The 16,953-nt window shown below is 63.2% G+C and overlaps 1 protein-coding gene across 1 annotated transcript in view; it reads right to left on the bottom strand.

Moving 5' to 3' along the window:
- The window catches only part of LOC147091277 (ATP-dependent chromatin remodeler CHD4-like), a 97,545-nt gene extending 90,559 nt beyond the window's left edge, over positions 1 to 6,986 (bottom strand). Inside the window, 1 exon segment of the mRNA XM_085976498.1 lies at positions 6,926 to 6,986. Coding sequence (XP_085832624.1) covers positions 6,926 to 6,986 — 61 coding nt within the window.
- Positions 6,987 to 16,953: the final 9,967 nt, after the last annotated feature.

Here is a 16,953-nt window from a genome sequence, read left to right as displayed (position 1 = left end):
AGAGAGAGGGGGGGACCGAGAGAGAGAGAGAGGGGGGACCGAGAGAGAGAGAGGGGGGGGCCGAGAGAGAGAGAGAGGGGGGGGGCCGAGAGAGAGCCAGAGAGGGGGGGGCCGAGAGAGGGAGGGGGAGGGGGGACCGAGAGAGAGCCAGAGAGGGGGGACCGAGAGAGAGAGAGAGAGAGGGGCCGAGAGAGAGAGAGAGGGGGGACCGAGAGAGAGAGAGAGAGAGGGGCCGAGAGAGAGAGAGAGGGGGGACCGAGAGAGAGAGAGAGAGGGGGGACCGAGAGAGAGAGAGGGGGGGGACCGAGAGAGAGAGAGAGAGGGGGGGCCGAGAGAGAGAGAGAGAGAGAGGGGGGACCGAGAGAGAGAGAGAGGGGGGGACCGAGAGAGAGAGAGAGGGGGGGGACCGAGAGAGAGAGAGAGAGGGGGGACCGAGAGAGAGAGAGAGGGGGGGACCGAGAGCGAGAGAGAGGGGGGGGACCAAGAGAGAGAGAGGGGGGGGACCGAGAGAGAGAGAGAGAGAGAGGGGGGACCGAGAGAGAGAGAGAGGGGGGACCGAGAGAGAGAGAGAGGGGGGGGACCGAGAGAGAGAGAGAGGGGGGGACCGAGAGAGAGAGAGAGGGGGGACCGAGAGAGAGAGAGAGGGGGGACGAGAGAGAGAGAGGGGGGGGGACCGAGAGAGAGAGAGAGGGGGGACCGAGAGAGAGAGAGAGGGGGGGGGCCGAGAGAGAGAGAGAGGGGGGGGGGGGGGAGACCGAGAGAGAGAGAGAGGGAGGGGGGACCGAGAGAGAGAGACGGGGGGGGGGGGGGGGGGGGGGAGACCGAGAGAGAGAGTGAGAGAGAGGGAGGGGGGACCGAGAGAGAGAGGGGGGGGGGGGGGGAAGACCGAGAGAGAGAGAGAGAGAGAGGGGGAGGGGGGACCGAGAGAGAGAGGGGGGGGGGGGGGGGGAGACCGAGAGAGAGAGAGAGAGAGAGAGAGAGAGAGGGAGGGGGGACCGAGAGAGAGAGAGGGGGGGGGGAGAGACCGAGAGAGAGAGAGAGAGGGAGGGGGGGGGACCGAGAGAGAGAGGGGGGGGGGGGGGGGAGACCGAGAGAGAGAGAGAGAGAGAGAGAGAGGGAGGGGGGACCGAGAGAGAGAGAGAGAGGGAGAGGGAGGGGGGACCGAGAGAGAGAGAGAGAGGGGGCAGGGGGGGGGGGGGGGGGAGACCGAGAGAGAGAGAGAGAGAGGGAGGGGGGACCGAGAGAGAGAGAGGGGGCGGGGGGGGGAGACCGAGAGAGAGAGGGAGGGGGGGGGGGAGAGAGAGAGAGGGGGGGGGGGGGGGAGAGAGAGAGAGAGAGAGGGGGACCGAGAGAGCCAGAGAGGGGGGGGCCGAGAGAGAGAGGGGGGGGGCGGAGAGAGAGAGAGAGAAGGGGGGACCGAGAGAGCCAGAGAGGGGGGGGGCCGAGAGACAGAGGGGGGGGGGGAGACAGAGAGAGAGAGAGAGAGAGGGGGACCGAGAGAGCCAGAGATGGGGGGGGACCGAGAGAGAGCGAGGGGGGGAGGGGGGACCGAGAGAGCCAGGGGGGGGGCCCCCGAGAGAGAGAAAGAGAGGGGGGGGACCGAGAGAGCCAGAGAGGGGGGGGGGCTGAGAGAGAGAGGGGGGGGGCGGGGGGGGAGACAGAGAGAGAGAGAGAGAGAGAGAGAGGGGGGGACCGAGAGAGCCAGAGAGAGGGGGACCGAGAGAGCCAGAGAGGGGGGGGGGCTGAGAGAGAGAGAGGGGGGGGGCGGGGGGGGAGACAGAGAGAGAGAGAGAGAGAGAGAGAGAGAGGGGGGGACCGAGAGAGCCAGAGAGAGGGGGACCGAGAGAGCCAGAGAGGTGGGGGGGGCCCGAGAGAGAGAGAGGGGGACCGAGAGAGCCAGAGAGGGGGGGGGCCCGAGAGAGAGAGAGAGAGGGGGACCGAGAGAGCCAGAGAGGGGGGGGGCCCGAGAGAGAGAGAGAGAGAGAGAGAGAGAGAGGGGGCCCGAGAGAGCCAGAGAGGGGGGGGGCCCCGAGAGAGCCAGAGAGGGGGGGGGGCCCCAGAGAGAGAGAGAGAGGGGGGGACCCAGAGAGAGAGAGAGCCAGAGCGGGGGGGGCCGAGAGAGCCAGAGCAGGGGGGGGGCCGAGAGAGCCAGAGCCGGGGGGGCCAGGAGAGCCAGATATTTATACACTCAGGGATATATCTGTTTATACACTGTATGGATAGATCTGTATTTTTTGTGTTCAACCATGAATGTTTTTCGATGCTTTGGCAACATAAGATATACCTTGTCATGCCAATAAAGCGATTTGAATTGAATTGAATTGAGAGAGGGGGACCGAGAGAGAGAGCGAGACAGAAAGAGAGAGAGAGAGAGAGAGGGGGGGGGACCGAGAGAGAGGGGGGGGACCGAGAGAGAGAGAGGGGGGACCGAGAGAGAGAGAGGGGGACCGAGAGAGAGGAGGGGACCGAGAGGGAGACGCAGAGGGAGGGAGGGGGGCGCAGAGGGAGGGAGGGGGGACGCAGAGGGAGGGAGGGGGGGACGCAGAGGGAGGGAGGGGGGACGCAGAGGGAGGGAGAGGCAGAGAGAGAGCGCGCGGGCGAGAGGGGGCAGAGAGGGCGCGCGGGCGAGAGGGGGCAGAGAGGGCGCGCGGGCGAGAGGGGGCAGAGAGGGCGCGCGGGCGAGAGGGGGCAGAGAGGGAGCGCGGGCGAGAGGGGGCAGAGAGGGAGCGCGGGCGAGAGGGGGCAGAGAGGGAGCGCGGGCGAGAGGGGGCAGAGAGGGAGCGCGGGCGAGAGGGGGCAGAGAGGGAGCGCGGGCGAGAGGGGGCAGAGAGGGAGCGCGGGCGAGAGGGGGCAGAGAGGGAGCGCGGGCGAGAGGGGGCAGAGAGGGAGCGCGAGCGAGAGGGGGCAGAGAGGGAGCGCGAGCGAGAGGGGGCAGAGAGGGAGCGCGAGCGAGAGGGGGCAGAGAGGGAGCGCGAGCGAGAGGGGGCAGAGAGGGAGCGCGAGCGAGAGGGGGCAGAGAGGGAGCGCGAGCGAGAGGGGGCAGAGAGGGAGCGCGAGCGAGAGGGGGCAGAGAGGGAGCGCGAGCGAGAGGGGGCAGAGAGGGCGCGCGAGCGAGAGGCGGCAGAGAGGGCGCGCGAGCGAGAGGGGGCAGAGAGGGCGCGCGAGCGAGAGGGGGCAGAGAGGGCGCGCGAGCGAGAGGGGGCAGAGAGGGCGCGCGAGCGAGAGGGGGCAGAGAGGGGCGCGCGAGCGAGAGGGGGCAGAGAGGGCGCGCGAGCGAGAGGGGGCAGAGAGGGCGCGCGAGCGAGAGGGGGCAGAGAGGGCGCGCGAGCGAGAGGGGGCAGAGAGGGAGCGCGAGCGAGAGGGGGCAGAGAGGGCGCGCGAGCGAGAGGGGGCAGAGAGGGCGCGCGAGCGAGAGGGGGCAGAGAGGGCGCGCGAGCGAGAGGGGGCAGAGAGGGGCGCGCGAGCGAGAGGGGGCAGAGAGGGAGCGCGAGCGAGAGGGGGCAGAGAGGGAGCGCGAGCGAGAGGGGGCAGAGAGGGAGCGCGAGCGAGAGGGGGCAGAGAGGGAGCGCGAGCGAGAGGGGGCAGAGAGAACGCGCGAGCGAGAGGGGGCAGAGAGAGCGCGCGAGCGAGAGGGGGCAGAGAGAGCGCGCGAGCGAGAGGGGGCAGAGAGAGCGCTGCGAGCGAGAGGGGGCAGAGAGAGCGCGCGAGCGAGAGGGGGCAGAGAGAGCGCGCGAGCGAGAGGGGGCTGAGAGAGCGCGCGAGCGAGAGGGGGCAGAGAGAGCGCGCGAGCGAGAGGGGGCAGAGAGCGCGCGCGAGCGAGAGGGGGCAGAGAGAGCGCTGCGAGCGAGAGGGGGCAGAGAGAGCGCGCGAGCGAGAGGGGGCAGAGAGAGCGCGGCGAGCGAGAGGGGGCAGAGAGAGCGCGCGAGCGAGAGGGGGCAGAGAGAGCGCGCGAGCGAGAGGGGGGAGAGAGAGAGCGCGCGAGCGAGAGGGGGCAGAGAGAGCGCTGCGAGCGAGAGGGGGCAGAGAGAGAGCGCGCGAGCGAGAGGGGGCAGAGAGAGCGCAGCGAGCGAGAGGGGGCAGAGAGAGCGCGCGAGCGAGAGGGGGCAGAGAGAGCGCGCGAGCGAGAGGGGGCAGAGAGAGCGCGCGAGCGAGAGGGGGCAGAGAGAGCGCGCGAGCGAGAGGGGGCAGAGAGAGCGCGCAGCGAGCGAGAGGGGGCAGAGAGAGCGCGCGAGCGAGAGGGGGCAGAGAGAGCGCTGCGAGCGAGAGGGGGCAGAGAGAGCGCGCGAGCGAGAGGGGGCAGAGAGAGCGCGCGAGCGAGAGGGGGCAGAGAGAGCGCGCGAGCGAGAGGGGGCAGAGAGAGCGCGCGAGCGAGAGGGGGCAGAGAGAGCGCGCGAGCGAGAGGGGGCAGAGAGAGCGCGCGAGCGAGAGGGGGCAGAGAGAGCGCGCGAGCGAGAGGGGGCAGAGAGAGCGCGCGAGCGAGAGGGGGCAGAGAGAGCGCGCGAGCGAGAGGGGGCAGAGAGAGCGCGCGAGCGAGAGGGGGCAGAGAGAGCGCGCGAGCGAGAGGGGGCAGAGAGAGCGCGCGAGCGAGAGGGGGCAGAGAGAGCGCGCGAGCGAGAGGGGGCAGAGAGAGCGCGCGAGCGAGAGGGGGCAGAGAGAGCGCGCGAGCGAGAGGGGGCAGAGAGAGCGCGCGAGCGAGAGGGGGCAGAGAGAGCGCGCGAGCGAGAGGGGGCAGAGAGAGCGCGCGAGCGAGAGGGGGCAGAGAGAGCGCTGCGAGCGAGAGGGGGCAGAGAGAGCGCTGCGAGCGAGAGGGGGCAGAGAGAGCGCGCGAGCGAGAGGGGGCAGAGAGAGCGCGCGAGCGAGAGGGGGCAGAGAGAGCGCGCGAGCGAGAGGGGGCAGAGAGAGCGCGCGAGCGAGAGGGGGCAGAGAGAGCGCGCGAGCGAGAGGGGGCAGAGAGAGCGCGCGAGCGAGAGGGGGCAGAGAGAGCGCTGCGAGCGAGAGGGGGCAGAGAGAGAGCGCTGCGAGCGAGAGGGGGCAGAGAGAGCGCGCGAGCGAGAGGGGGCAGAGAGAGCGCGCGAGCGAGAGGGGGCAGAGAGAGCGCGCGAGCGAGAGGGGGCAGAGAGAGCGCGCGAGCGAGAGGGGGCAGAGAGAGCGCTGCGAGCGAGAGGGGGCAGAGAGAGAGCGCGCGAGCGAGAGGGGGCAGAGAGAGCGCGCGAGCGAGAGGGGGCAGAGAGAGCGCGAGCGAGAGGAGGGGGCAGAGAGAGCGCGCGAGCGAGAGGGGGCAGAGAGAGCGCTGCGAGCGAGAGGGGGCAGAGAGAGCGCGCGAGCGAGAGGGGGCAGAGAGAGCGCGCGAGCGAGAGGGGGCAGAGAGAGCGCTGCGAGCGAGAGGGGGCAGAGAGAGCGCGCGAGCGAGAGGGGGCAGAGAGAGCGCTGCGAGCGAGAGGGGGCAGAGAGAGCGCGCGAGCGAGAGGGGGCAGAGAGAGCGCGCGAGCGAGAGGGGGCAGAGAGAGAGCGCGCGAGCGAGAGGGGGCAGAGAGAGCGCGCGAGCGAGAGGGGGCAGAGAGAGCGCTGCGAGCGAGAGGGGGCAGAGAGAGCGCGCGAGCGAGAGGGGGCAGAGAGAGCGCGCGAGCGAGAGGGGGCAGAGAGAGCGCGCGAGCGAGAGGGGGCAGAGAGAGCGCGCGAGCGAGAGGGGGCAGAGAGAGCGCGCGAGCGAGAGGGGGCAGAGAGAGAGCGCTGCGAGCGAGAGGGGGCAGAGAGAGCGCGCGAGCGAGAGGGGGCAGAGAGAGCGCGCGAGCGAGAGGGGGCAGAGAGAGCGCGCGAGCGAGAGGGGGCAGAGAGAGCGCTGCGAGCGAGAGGGGGCAGAGAGAGCGCGGCGAGCGAGAGGGGGCAGAGAGAGCGCGCGAGCGAGAGGGGCAGAGAGAGCGCGCGAGCGAGAGGGGGCAGAGAGAGCGCTGCGAGCGAGAGGGGGCAGAGAGAGCGCGCGAGCGAGAGGGGGCAGAGAGAGCGCGCGAGCGAGGGGGGGCAGAGAGAGCGCGCGAGCGAGAGGGGGCAGAGAGAGCGCTGCGAGCGAGAGGGGGCAGAGAGGGAGCGCGAGCGAGAGGGGGCAGAGAGGGAGCGCGAGCGAGAGGGGGCAGAGAGAGCGCGCGAGCGAGAGGGGGCAGAGAGAGAGAGCGTGAGCGAGAGGGGGGCAGAGAGAGAGTGCGAGCGAGAGGGGGCAGAGAGAGGGGGGATGGAGAGAGCGAGCGAGCAAGGGGGGGTACAGAGAGAGAGAGAGAGAGCACACGCACACGAGTGTGTGGGGACGCAGAGGGAGAGAGGGGGGACAGAGAGAGCGGGACGGAGAGAGCAAGAGAGAGAGGGGGACGGAGAGGGAGATGGAGAGAATCAATGAGACAGAGAGAGAAAGAAAGTGAGAGAGAGAGAGAGACACACATATTGAGGGAGAGGATTAAAGAGAGACAGAGAGAGACACACACACACACCGAGGGAGAGAGATTGTCAGACAAAGGCCTGCCTTAACACAGCCAAGAATTTGCAAAATGCTTCTTCCCAGCCCCCGACCCCCATCACCACCTCCACCTCCACCCTGTCCGGCACCGACTAATCTCTGGAAACTCCTAACGGACAGAGAGAGAGAGAGAGAGAGAGAAATGCACATTTCTGGAAAACAGACCACACGGTTAACAGTGAGAGAGAGAGAGAGAGAGAGAGGCAGAGGAGCCGGCAATGCTTTAACTCTCTCCAACTCTCTCTCTCTCCTGGGGAACGAGCAAGCCTTTAGGCCGCAGGCTTCTGACGAGCAATCCTTGCGGAGTGTACGGGAGCGCGCGCGGGGGAGGGGGAGCGGCAGAGAGAGGAAAAAAAGTCAAAACCGCCCCCCCCCACCACCGCCAAAAGACCCTTCCGGTCTTTGTAGAGGCCGAGTTACCTTGAATCCGTTGCTTGCTCTCAGTGAAGTCATCCTGGATTTCTTCCTCGCTTGCAGACATGCTCTTGTACGTTTTGTGGGGGGGGCTCGTTGAACTTCCAATCCAGGTTCCTTCCCTCGCTCTGTTTTTTTTGATCCCACGCCCCCCCTCCCCCCCCACCCCCAAGCAGTCCACTCGAGCAAAGAGTCCCTCGTTCCTTCCTTTCCTTCCTTCCTTCCCTCCCTCCTTCCTTCCTTCCTTCCTTCCTTCAACAACTCAACCAAGCCGGCTTTTTCCCCCCCTCTCTCTCTCTCTCTCTCTCTCTCTCTCCTCACTCCTCCTCTTCCAACTCCTCCTCCTTCTCTGCCTTGCACGCTCAACAATGAAGTCTTCTTGCGTGTAGGCCTCAGCTCTGGCCTACTTTGTAGAGTTGAGTCTGGCAACTATACGGAACCCAACCAACAACAAAATAAAAAGAAAAAGTAGGGGGGGGAGGAATAAAGAGAAAGAGTCCAGAGAAGGTGGCTTGCAACACCCTCTTCCTACCCTTGCAAAAAGTAAAAGAGCCAGCAGCAAGAGGCAGGGGAATTGATGAAATTAAAAGGAAATTGACCCCCCCCTCTCAACAACAAAGGGAACCAAAAAAGACAACCCCCCACTGCACATGCTCAGAGGCTGATGTCACCTCCCTGTCTCCATGGCGACCAGCATCCCAGAATAACCACTGCTAGTTAGTGCTGGTTAACCCCAGGCCAAGAGAAGGTTAGGCCCCAGGCTCCAGCGGGGGAGGGGGAGGAGAAGAGGAGGAAAGCGGGCAAGCTCGCCTTGCGCCCTCTGACCTCCCCACCCCCCCCGCAAAAAGGGGGTTCAGGTATTGGCCCGTTGCCCGCTCCCGCTCCGTAGGACCGACTGACCGCCTGGCCGGTCCGTATTTCTGGTCACTTGCCCCGCAAGGGACATGGGAAGGTGCATGAGATGGGGGAGCGGTTGCTCCGACTCAGTTGGGCACACCGCTCGCGGGTTGGAGGTTGACCGAGGCCCAGCCAGGAGGGCCCAGGCTCCGTCCGCGGGCCTGTGCTGAGTTAGTCCGATCTCGCACGGCCTGTGGGTTACTGAGCACCTCACGCACAACAGGCAAGGCCAAGGCTCCAACCCCGTGCCGCTGCTGATCTCATCTGGCGAGGGTGGGGGTGGGGGGGTGGGGGGTGGGGGGGTGCTGCATGCCTCTGGGTTAATGAGCCGCTGAATCATCCCAGGGCTCTTACTCCTGATAGCCCAATGTTGGGGTGACTGAGTGAGCGCAGGATCAGAGCTTGTCTGTGATGCCTCCCGCGGTTGAATATCTGTTCCTCGCACGTCAAAAAATATGATCCTCGGCTGAGGTACTGGAGGGGCAGTCAACCGTCACTCGGCGCTCTCGGGAGAGGAATAGGGGTGGGTGCGGTGGGGGAGTGAAGGGGCGTGGGGGGTGGGGAAGTGCAGCTCCCCCCCGAGTGATGCCGGCGCAGTCGAATATCCCTCCACCGAAATATCCCCAGCCTGCTCATTGCAAAATTAACCCCTCTCTTTATTACAACATGTTCCTGGACACAAACACGCAACCCCTCCATCCCCCCCGCACCCTGTCTGGGGGACAGGACACACTGGGCACAGTCTGGCACCTCGACCACGGGAGGACCCCATCATCCATGCGTGAACGTCAGTCGGTGAGCGAAGGCATGCTATTCGACCGCATGGGGCGTCACACTTTTGACTAAAGTCCACATACCCCTGACAGAAGCATGCACACTGCTCAGGAGCAGACACACGGGCTGATTTAACAACCCCCAACCCCCTCCCCTTCAAACCAGGAAAGGCCCAGGCCCCATCCCCGGCCTGTGCTGAGTTGCCATCTCACCCGGGAGCAGGGGAAAGGGTTTGGGGGAGTGGACAGTTCCCCAGGCTAGTTAGGCCACAGCTGGAATACTGTGTACAGTTCTGGCCGCCACACTATAGGAAGGATGTGATTGCATTGGAGAGGGTGCAGAGGAGATTCACCAGGATGTTACCTGGGCTGGAGCACTTCAGCTATGAAGAAAGACTGGACAGGCTGGGGTTGTTTTCCTTGGAGCAGAGAAGGCTGAGGGGGGACCTGATTGAGGTGTACAGAATTATGAGGGGCATAGATAGGGTAGATAGAAAGGAACTTTTCCCCTTAGTAGAGGGGTCAATAACCAGGGGGCATAGTTTCAAGGTAAGGGGCAGGAGGTTTAGAGGGGATTTGAGGAAATGCTTTTTCACCCAGAGGGTGGTTGGAATCTGGAACTCACTGCCTGAAAGGGTGGTAGAGGCAGGAACCCTCACAACATTCAAGAAGCATTTAGATGAGCACTTAAAACGCCATAGCATACAAGGCTACGGACCAAGTGCTGGAAAATGGGATTAGAATAGACAGGGCTTGATGGCCGGCGCGGACACGATGGGCCGAAGGGCCTCTTTCTGTGCTGTATAACTCGATGACGCTATGGATTAGTGAGGGGGTGCATCATCCAGGGTTCCTGCTCCTGAACACTGTGGGGGCGAGGAGCACAGGATTTGGGACCTCTTCGGCTGAGGTACTGGAGGGGGCAGTCGAGGGGCACTCAGGAGAGGAGCAGGGGTGGGTGTGGGGTGAGGAAGGGATTGATAGTGTGGAGAGGGTATGGGAGGGTGGGGTTCACAGGGGGCCCTGCTTATGCTCTGCGCACCCCACCCCACCCCCGCCCCGAGTGATGCCATCACGGTCGAATGTCCCTTCACCAAAACGTCCCCGAGCTTGCTCGTTACAGAATGAACTCCTCCTTTTGTTATGATGCGTTACGAGCCACACTCACACACACACACAACCCTCCCACCACACCCCTCGGATGTGATCCAAGGCCCTTTCTCCATGTGTGAGCCACAAACGGTGAGTGAAGGTCGGGGCTATTCGCCTGCATGGGGATTCACACTTTCGAGCAACTTTCGCACACACCTGACAGAAACACGCACAGAAGCTGATCAGGGGAGCAGGTACCCTGAGACTCCCCCCACCCCACGTCCCCCCCTCCTATTTCCTTCCCCTGACAGGGTAGATGCTGAGAGGTTGTTTCCCCCTGGCTGGAGTGTCCAGAACTAGGGGTCACAGTCTCAGGATAAGGGGTCGGCCATTTAAGACCGAGATGAGGAGGAATTTCTTCACTCAGAGGGTGGTGAATCTTTGGAATTCTCTACCCCAGAGGGCTGTGGATGCAGAGTCAGGGCTGAGATCGATAAATTTTCGCACTCCAGGGGTATCTCAGGATACGGGAATTGGGCGGGGAAGGTGGAGTTGAGGTCGAAGATCAGCCATGATCTTATTGAATGGCGGAGCAGGCTCGAGGGGCCGTATGGCCAACTCCTGCTCCTAAATCTTATATTCTCCCCATTCCCTTGCATTCATTCTATTTGATCGACATTTTCAAGATATTAAGGGGAACAGATAGAGTAGACAGAGAGAAACTATTTCCGCTGGTTGGGGAGTCTCGGACTAGGGGACACAGTCTAAAAATTTGAGTCAGGCCTTTCAGGAGTGAAGTTAGGAAACACTTCGACACACAAAGGGTGGTAAAGTTTGGAACTCTCTTCCGCAAATGGCAATTGATGTTGTTGATGTTGGGGAGAAGGTTGTGAGGGGGTATTGAGGGATATGGGGAAAAGGTGGGAGTGAGGGATATGGGGAGAAGGTGGGAGCGAGGGATATGGGGAGAAGGTGGGAGCGAGGGATATGGGGAGAAGGTGGGAGCGAGGGATATGGGGAGAAGGTGGGAGTGAGGGATATGGGGAGAAGGTGGGAGCGAGGGATATGGGGAGAAGGTGGGAGCGAGGGATATGGGGAGAAGGTGGGAGCGAGGGATATGGGGAGAAGGTGGGAGCGAGGGATATGGGGAGAAGGTGGGAGCGAGGGATATGGGGAGAAGGTGGGAGTGAGGGATATGGGGAGAAGGTGGGATGGAGGGATATGGGGAGAAGGTGGGAGCGAGGGATATGGGGAGAAGGTGGGAGTGAGGGATATGGGGAGAAGGTGGGAGCGAGGGATATGGGGAGAAGGTGGGAGCGAGGGATATGGGGAGAAGGTGGGAGCGAGGGATATGGGGAGAAGGTGGGAGCGAGGGATATGGGGAGAAGGTGGGAGCGAGGGATATGGGGAGAAGGTGGGAGTGAGGGATATGGGGAGAAGGTGGGATGGAGGGATATGGGGAGAAGGTGGGAGCGAGGGATATGGGGAGAAGGTGGGAGCGAGGGATATGGGGAGAAGGTGGGAGCGAGGGATATGGGGAGAAGGTGGGAGCGAGGGATATGGGGAGAAGGTGGGAGCGAGGGATATGGGGAGAAGGTGGGAGCGAGGGATATGGGGAGAAGGTGGGAGCGAGGGATATGGGGAGAAGGTGGGAGCGAGGGATATGGGGAGAAGGTGGGAGCGAGGGATATGGGGAGAAGGTGGGAGCGAGGGATATGGGGAGAAGGTGGGAGCGAGGGATATGGGGAGAAGGTGGGAGTGAGGGATATGGGGAGAAGGTGGGAGTGAGGGATATGGGGAGAAGGTGGGGAGGTGGGAGTGAGGGATATGGGGAGAAGGTGGGGAGGTGGGAGTGAGGGATATGGGGAGAAGGTGGGAGTGAGGGATATGGGGAGAAGGTGGGGAGGTGGGAGTGAGGGATATGGGGAGAAGGTGGGGAGGTGGGAGTGAGGGATATGGGGAGAAGATGCGGAGGTGGGATTCAGGGATCTCACACCCGGTGTGGGTACTGAGCACGCCCCCCCCCCCACCCCCGCACACACACACAGCAGGAAAGGCCCAGACTCCTTCCCCGGCCTGTGCTGAGTTAGCCTGATCTCACACCGGGTGTGGGGCGGAGCCCCACACACACACACACACACACACAGAGCAAGAAAGGCCCAGGCTCCATCCCCGGCCTGTGCCGAATTATTGAACCCCAGCGGGACCAGGGTTTATGGGCTGCAATGGACCTTAGTGACCTTAGAAGGGGAAGAATCCGCCAGCCTTCCCGCTCCTGATCACTGTCCAGTGACTCCTGCTCCTGCCTGGACCTCACTCAGTCTAAGTGTGCGGGTGGTTCGGTGTGGAATGATACCTGGACTCCAAGGGTTAAGTTAAGAGGAGAGATTACATAAACTGGAGTGGTATTCCCTGGAGTTTAAGTGGTGATTTGATCGAAGCTTTCAAGATATTAAGGGGAACAGATAGGGTACACAGAGAGAACCTATCTCCGCTGGTTGGGGAGTCTAGGACTCGGGGACACAGTCTAAAAATTAAAGTCAGGCCTTTCAGGGGTGAAGTTAGGAAACACTTCGACAAACAAAGGGTGGTAAAGTTTGGAACTCTCTACCACAAACGGCAATTGATGCTCGGTCAATTGTTCATTTTGATTCTGAGATTGATAGATTTTTGTTAACCAAATGTTTATAAAGGATATATGGGGCAAAGGTGGGTATATGGAGTTAGGTCACGGGTCAGCCATGACCTCGTTGAATGACAGAACAGGCTCGAGGGGCTAAATTTACAACAACCTGCATTAATAGAGCGCGTTTAACTTAGCAAGTTGTCCCAAGGCGCTTCACAGAAGGAGCTATCAGGACAGGTGAGCAAAACCTTGGTCAAAGAGGTCGGTTTTAAGGAGCATCTTAAATAAAGAGAGAGAGGGTGCGGAGAGGTTTAGGCAGGGAATGCCAAACGCTTAGGAAGTGAAGGCAGCTCAGTGCTGTCGCTCCGACAGTGCAGGTATAGAGATCCTGTTGGGCGGGGAGCCGTGCGTTTTCCACGATTCGCCGGACATCCTGGAGGATTGTGAAAACGCAGCGAATGGATGGGGGAGGAGCCGTGGGCGACAGCGCGGGCCAGCCGTGGTGTTAGGGGGTCGACAGGAGGGTTCCGGTGATGCACCGCGTTGCAGGGTTCAGTTGTGGGGAGGGGGTTGGCCGCGATAAGGTCGGATGAGGACGAAACACGAGGTGTGATGCCTCACGCGGTCGAGCAGCGAGGCTCACACGTGGAAAACGGGGACACCTCTCGGCTGAGAGACCGGAGCGGCAGCACAGAAGGGTGGAGGTAGGGGGTGCTGGGGGTTGGTACTGAGGGAGCGCTGCACTGTTGGAGAGGCAGTACTGAGGGAGCGTTGCACTGTCGGAGGGGCAGTACTAAGGGAGCGCTGCACTGTCAGAGGGGCAGTACTGAGGGAGCGCTGCACTGTCGGAGGGGCAGTACTAAGGGAGCGCTGCACTGTCAGAGAGACAGTACTGAGGGAGTGCGGCACTGTCGGAGGGGCAGTACTGAGGGAGCGCTGCACTGTCGGAGGGGCTGTACTGAGGGAGCGCTGCACTGTCGGAGAGGGGGTACTGAGGGAGCGCGGCACTGTCGGAGGGGCAGTACGGAGTGAGCGCTGCACTGTCGGAGGGGCAGTACTGAGGGAGCGCGGCACTGTCGGAGGGCAGTACTGAGGGAGCACTGCACTGTCGGAGGGGCAATACTGAGGGAGTGCTGCACTGTCGGAGGGGCAGTACTGAGGGAGCGCTGCACTGTCGGAGGGGCAGTACTGAGGGAGCGCTGCACTGTCGGAGGGGCAGTACTGAAGGAGCGCAGCACTGTCCGAGGGGCAGGACTGAGGGAGCGCTGCACTGTCGGAGGGGCAGTACTGAGGGAGCGCTGCACTGTCGGAAGGGCAGTACTGAGGGAGCGCTGCACTGTCGGAGGGGCAGTACTGAGGGAGCGCTGCACTGTCGGAGGGGCAGTACTGAGGGAGCGCCGCACTGTCGAAGGGGCAGTACTAAGGGAGCGCCGCACTGTCGGAGGGGCAGTACTGAGGGAGCGCTGCACTGTCGGAGGGGCTGTACTGAGGGAGCGCTGCACTGTCGGAGAGGCAGTACTGAGGGAGCGCGGCACTGTCGGAGGGGCAGTACTGAGGGAGCGCGGCACTGTCGGAGGGGCAGTACGGAGTGAGCGCTGCACTGTCGGAGGGGCAGTACTGAGGGAGGGCGGCACTGTCGGAGGGGCAGTACTGAGGGAGCGCTGCACTGTCGGAGGGGCAGTACTGAGGGAGCGCTGCACTGTCGGAGGGGCAGTACTGAGGGAGCGCTGCACTGTCGGAGGGGCAGTACTGAGGGAGCGCTGCACTGTCGGAGGGGCAGTACTGAGGGAGCGCTGCACTGTCGGAGGGGCAGTACTGAGGGAGCGCTGCACTGTCGGAGGGGCAGTACTGAGGGAGCGCTGCACTGTCGGAGGGGCAGTACTGAGGGAGCGCTGCACTGTCGGAGGGGCAGTACTGAGGGAGCGCTGCACTGTCGGAGGGGCAGTACTGAGGGAGCGCTGCACTGTCGGAGGGGCAGTACTGAGGGAGCGCTGCACTGTCGGAGGGGCAGTACTGAGGGAGCGCTGCACTGTCGGAGGGGCAGTACTGAGGGAGCGCTGCACTGTTGGAGGGACAGCACTGAGGGAGCGCTGCACTGTCGGAGGGGCAGTACCGATGGAGCGCTGCACTGTCGGAGGGGCAGTACTGAGGGAGCGCTCCACTGTCGGAGGGGCAGTACTGAGGGAGCGCTGCACTGTCGGAGGGGCAGTACTGAGGGAGCGCTGCACTGTCGGAGGGGCAGTACTGAGGGAGCGCTGCAGTCGGAGGGGCAGTGCTGAGGGAGCACTGCACTGTCGGAGGGGCAGTACTGAGGGAGCGCCGCACCGTCGGAGGGGCAGTACTGAGGGAGCGCTGCACTGTCGGAGGGGGCAGTACTGAGGGAGCGCTGCACTGTCGGAGGGGCAGTACTGAGGGAGCGCTGCACTGTCGGAGGGGCAGTACTGAGGGAGCGCTGCACTGTCGGAGGGGCAGTACTGAGGGAGCGCTGCACTGTCACAGGGGCAGTACTGAGGGAGCGCTGCACTGTTGGAGGGACAGCACTGAGGGAGCGCTGCACTGTCGGAGGGGCAGTACCGATGGAGCGCTGCACTGTCGGAGGGGCAGTACTGAGGGAGCGCTCCACTGTCGGAGGGGCAGTACTGAGGGAGCGCTGCACTGTCGGAGGGGCAGTACTGAGGGAGCGCTGCACTGTCGGAGGGGCAGTACTGATGGAGCGCTGCAGTCGGAGGGGCAGTGCTGAGGGAGCACTGCACTGTCGGAGGGGCAGTACTGAGGGAGCGCCGCACCGTCGGAGGGGCAGTACTGAGGGAGCGCTGCACTGTCGGAGGGAGCAGTACTGAGGGAGCGCTGCACTGTCGGAGGGGCAGTACTGAGGGAGCGCTGCACTGTCGGAGGGGCAGTACTGAGGGAGCGCTGCACTGTCGGAGGGGCAGTACTGAGGGAGCGCTGCACTGTCGGAGGGGCAGTACTGAGGGAGCGCTGCACTGTCGGAGGGGCAGTACTGAGGGAGCGCTGCACTGTCGGAGGGGCAGTACTGAGGGAGCGCTGCACTGTCGGAGGGGCAGTACTGAGGGAGCGCTGCACTGTCGGAGGGGCAGTACTGAGGGAGCGCTGCACTGTCGGAGGGGCAGTACTGAGGGAGCGCTGCACTGTCGGAGGGGCAGTACTGAGGGAGCGCTGCACTGTCGGAGGGGCAGTACTGAGGGAGCGCTGCACTGTCGGAGGGGCAGTACTGCGGGAGCGCTGCACTGTCGGAGGGGCAGTACTGAGGGAGCGCTGCACTGTCGGAGGGGCAGTACTGAGGGAGTGCTGCACTGTCGGAGATGCCATCTTTCTGCTGAGACGTGAAACCGAGGCCCTATCTGCTCTCTCAGGTGGATGTAAAGGATCCCGTGGCACTGTTTTGAAGAAGAGCACGGGAGTTCTCCCTGGTGTCCTGGGGCCATATTTATCCCTCAGTCAACATAACAAAAACAGATTATCTGGTCATTGCTGTTTGTGGGAGCTTGCTGTGCACAAATCGGCTGCCGCGTTTCCCACCTTACAACAGTGACCCCACTTCAAAAACGTACGTCACTATTGGCGGTAAAGCGCTTCGGGACGTCCGGTGGTCGTGAAAGGCGCTATAGAAATGCAAGTCTTTCTTTCTTTTAATGGTTTGTGCGGATGCGGTTCGGGGTGGCCCTTAACGCTTTGCGCGAGTCCAGGGACCTCCCGCGCCGGGGTCCTCCCCGAGGTGTTTGATCGTGGGCCTCTCCTCAGCTCCATTCGGCTTGGCAAGCGGCCTCAGGGTTTGAAGTCAGAGGTTGAGCAGGTGGCTCCAAAAAGGGCCGCGGCGGCGTTGTTGAGATCTTGTTGGACGGGGGGGGAGGGGGGAGACGTGCGTTTTCCAGGATTCGCCGGACTTCCTGGAGGGTTGCGAAATCGCGGCCAGTGGATGGGGGAGGAGCCGCGGGCGAGAGCACGGGCCAGCCGTGGTGTTGGGGGGGCCGACCTGAGGGTTCCGGTGATTTTTTTTCAAATGTTTATTCGTGTTATGAGATGTGAGTGTCGCTGGCAAGGCTGGCATTTATTGCCCCTCTCTAATTGCCCTGGAGGAGATGGTGGTGAGCCGCCTTCTTGAACCGCTGCAGTCCATGTGGTGAAGGTACTCCCACAGTGCTGATAGGGAGGGAGTTCCAGGATTTTGACCCAGCGACGATGAAGGAACGGCCGATATACTTCCAAGCCAGGATGGTGTGTGACTTGGAGGGGAACTTGGAGGTGGCGGTGTTCCCATGCGCCTGCTGCCCTTGTCCTTCTAGGTGGTAGAGGTCTCTCGGGTATGGGAGGTGCTGCCGAAGAAGCCTTGGCGAGTTGCTGCAGTGCATCTTGTAGATGGTACACACTGCAGCCACGGTGCCCCAGTGGTGGAGGGAGTGAATGTTTAATTTGGTGGATGAGGTGCCAATCAAGCGGGCTGCTTTGTCCCGGATGGTGTCGAGCTTCTTGAGTGTTGTTGGAGCTACACTCATCCAGGCAAGTGGAGAGTATTCCATCACACTCCTGACTTGTGCCTTGTAGATGGTGGAAAGGCTTTGGGGAGTCAGGAGGTGAGACACTCGCTGCAGAATACCCAGCCTCTGACCTGCTCTTGTTGCCACAGT

This window comes from Somniosus microcephalus, unplaced genomic scaffold (genome assembly GCF_052327205.1).
Source record: "Somniosus microcephalus isolate GS21.2 unplaced genomic scaffold, FLI_Smic_1.0 unresolved_chr3, whole genome shotgun sequence".
Classification (NCBI taxonomy): Eukaryota; Metazoa; Chordata; class Chondrichthyes; order Squaliformes; family Somniosidae; genus Somniosus; species Somniosus microcephalus.
The sequence above is the reverse complement of the archived record's forward strand: the minus strand, read 5'-3'. Positions and strand labels throughout refer to the sequence as shown.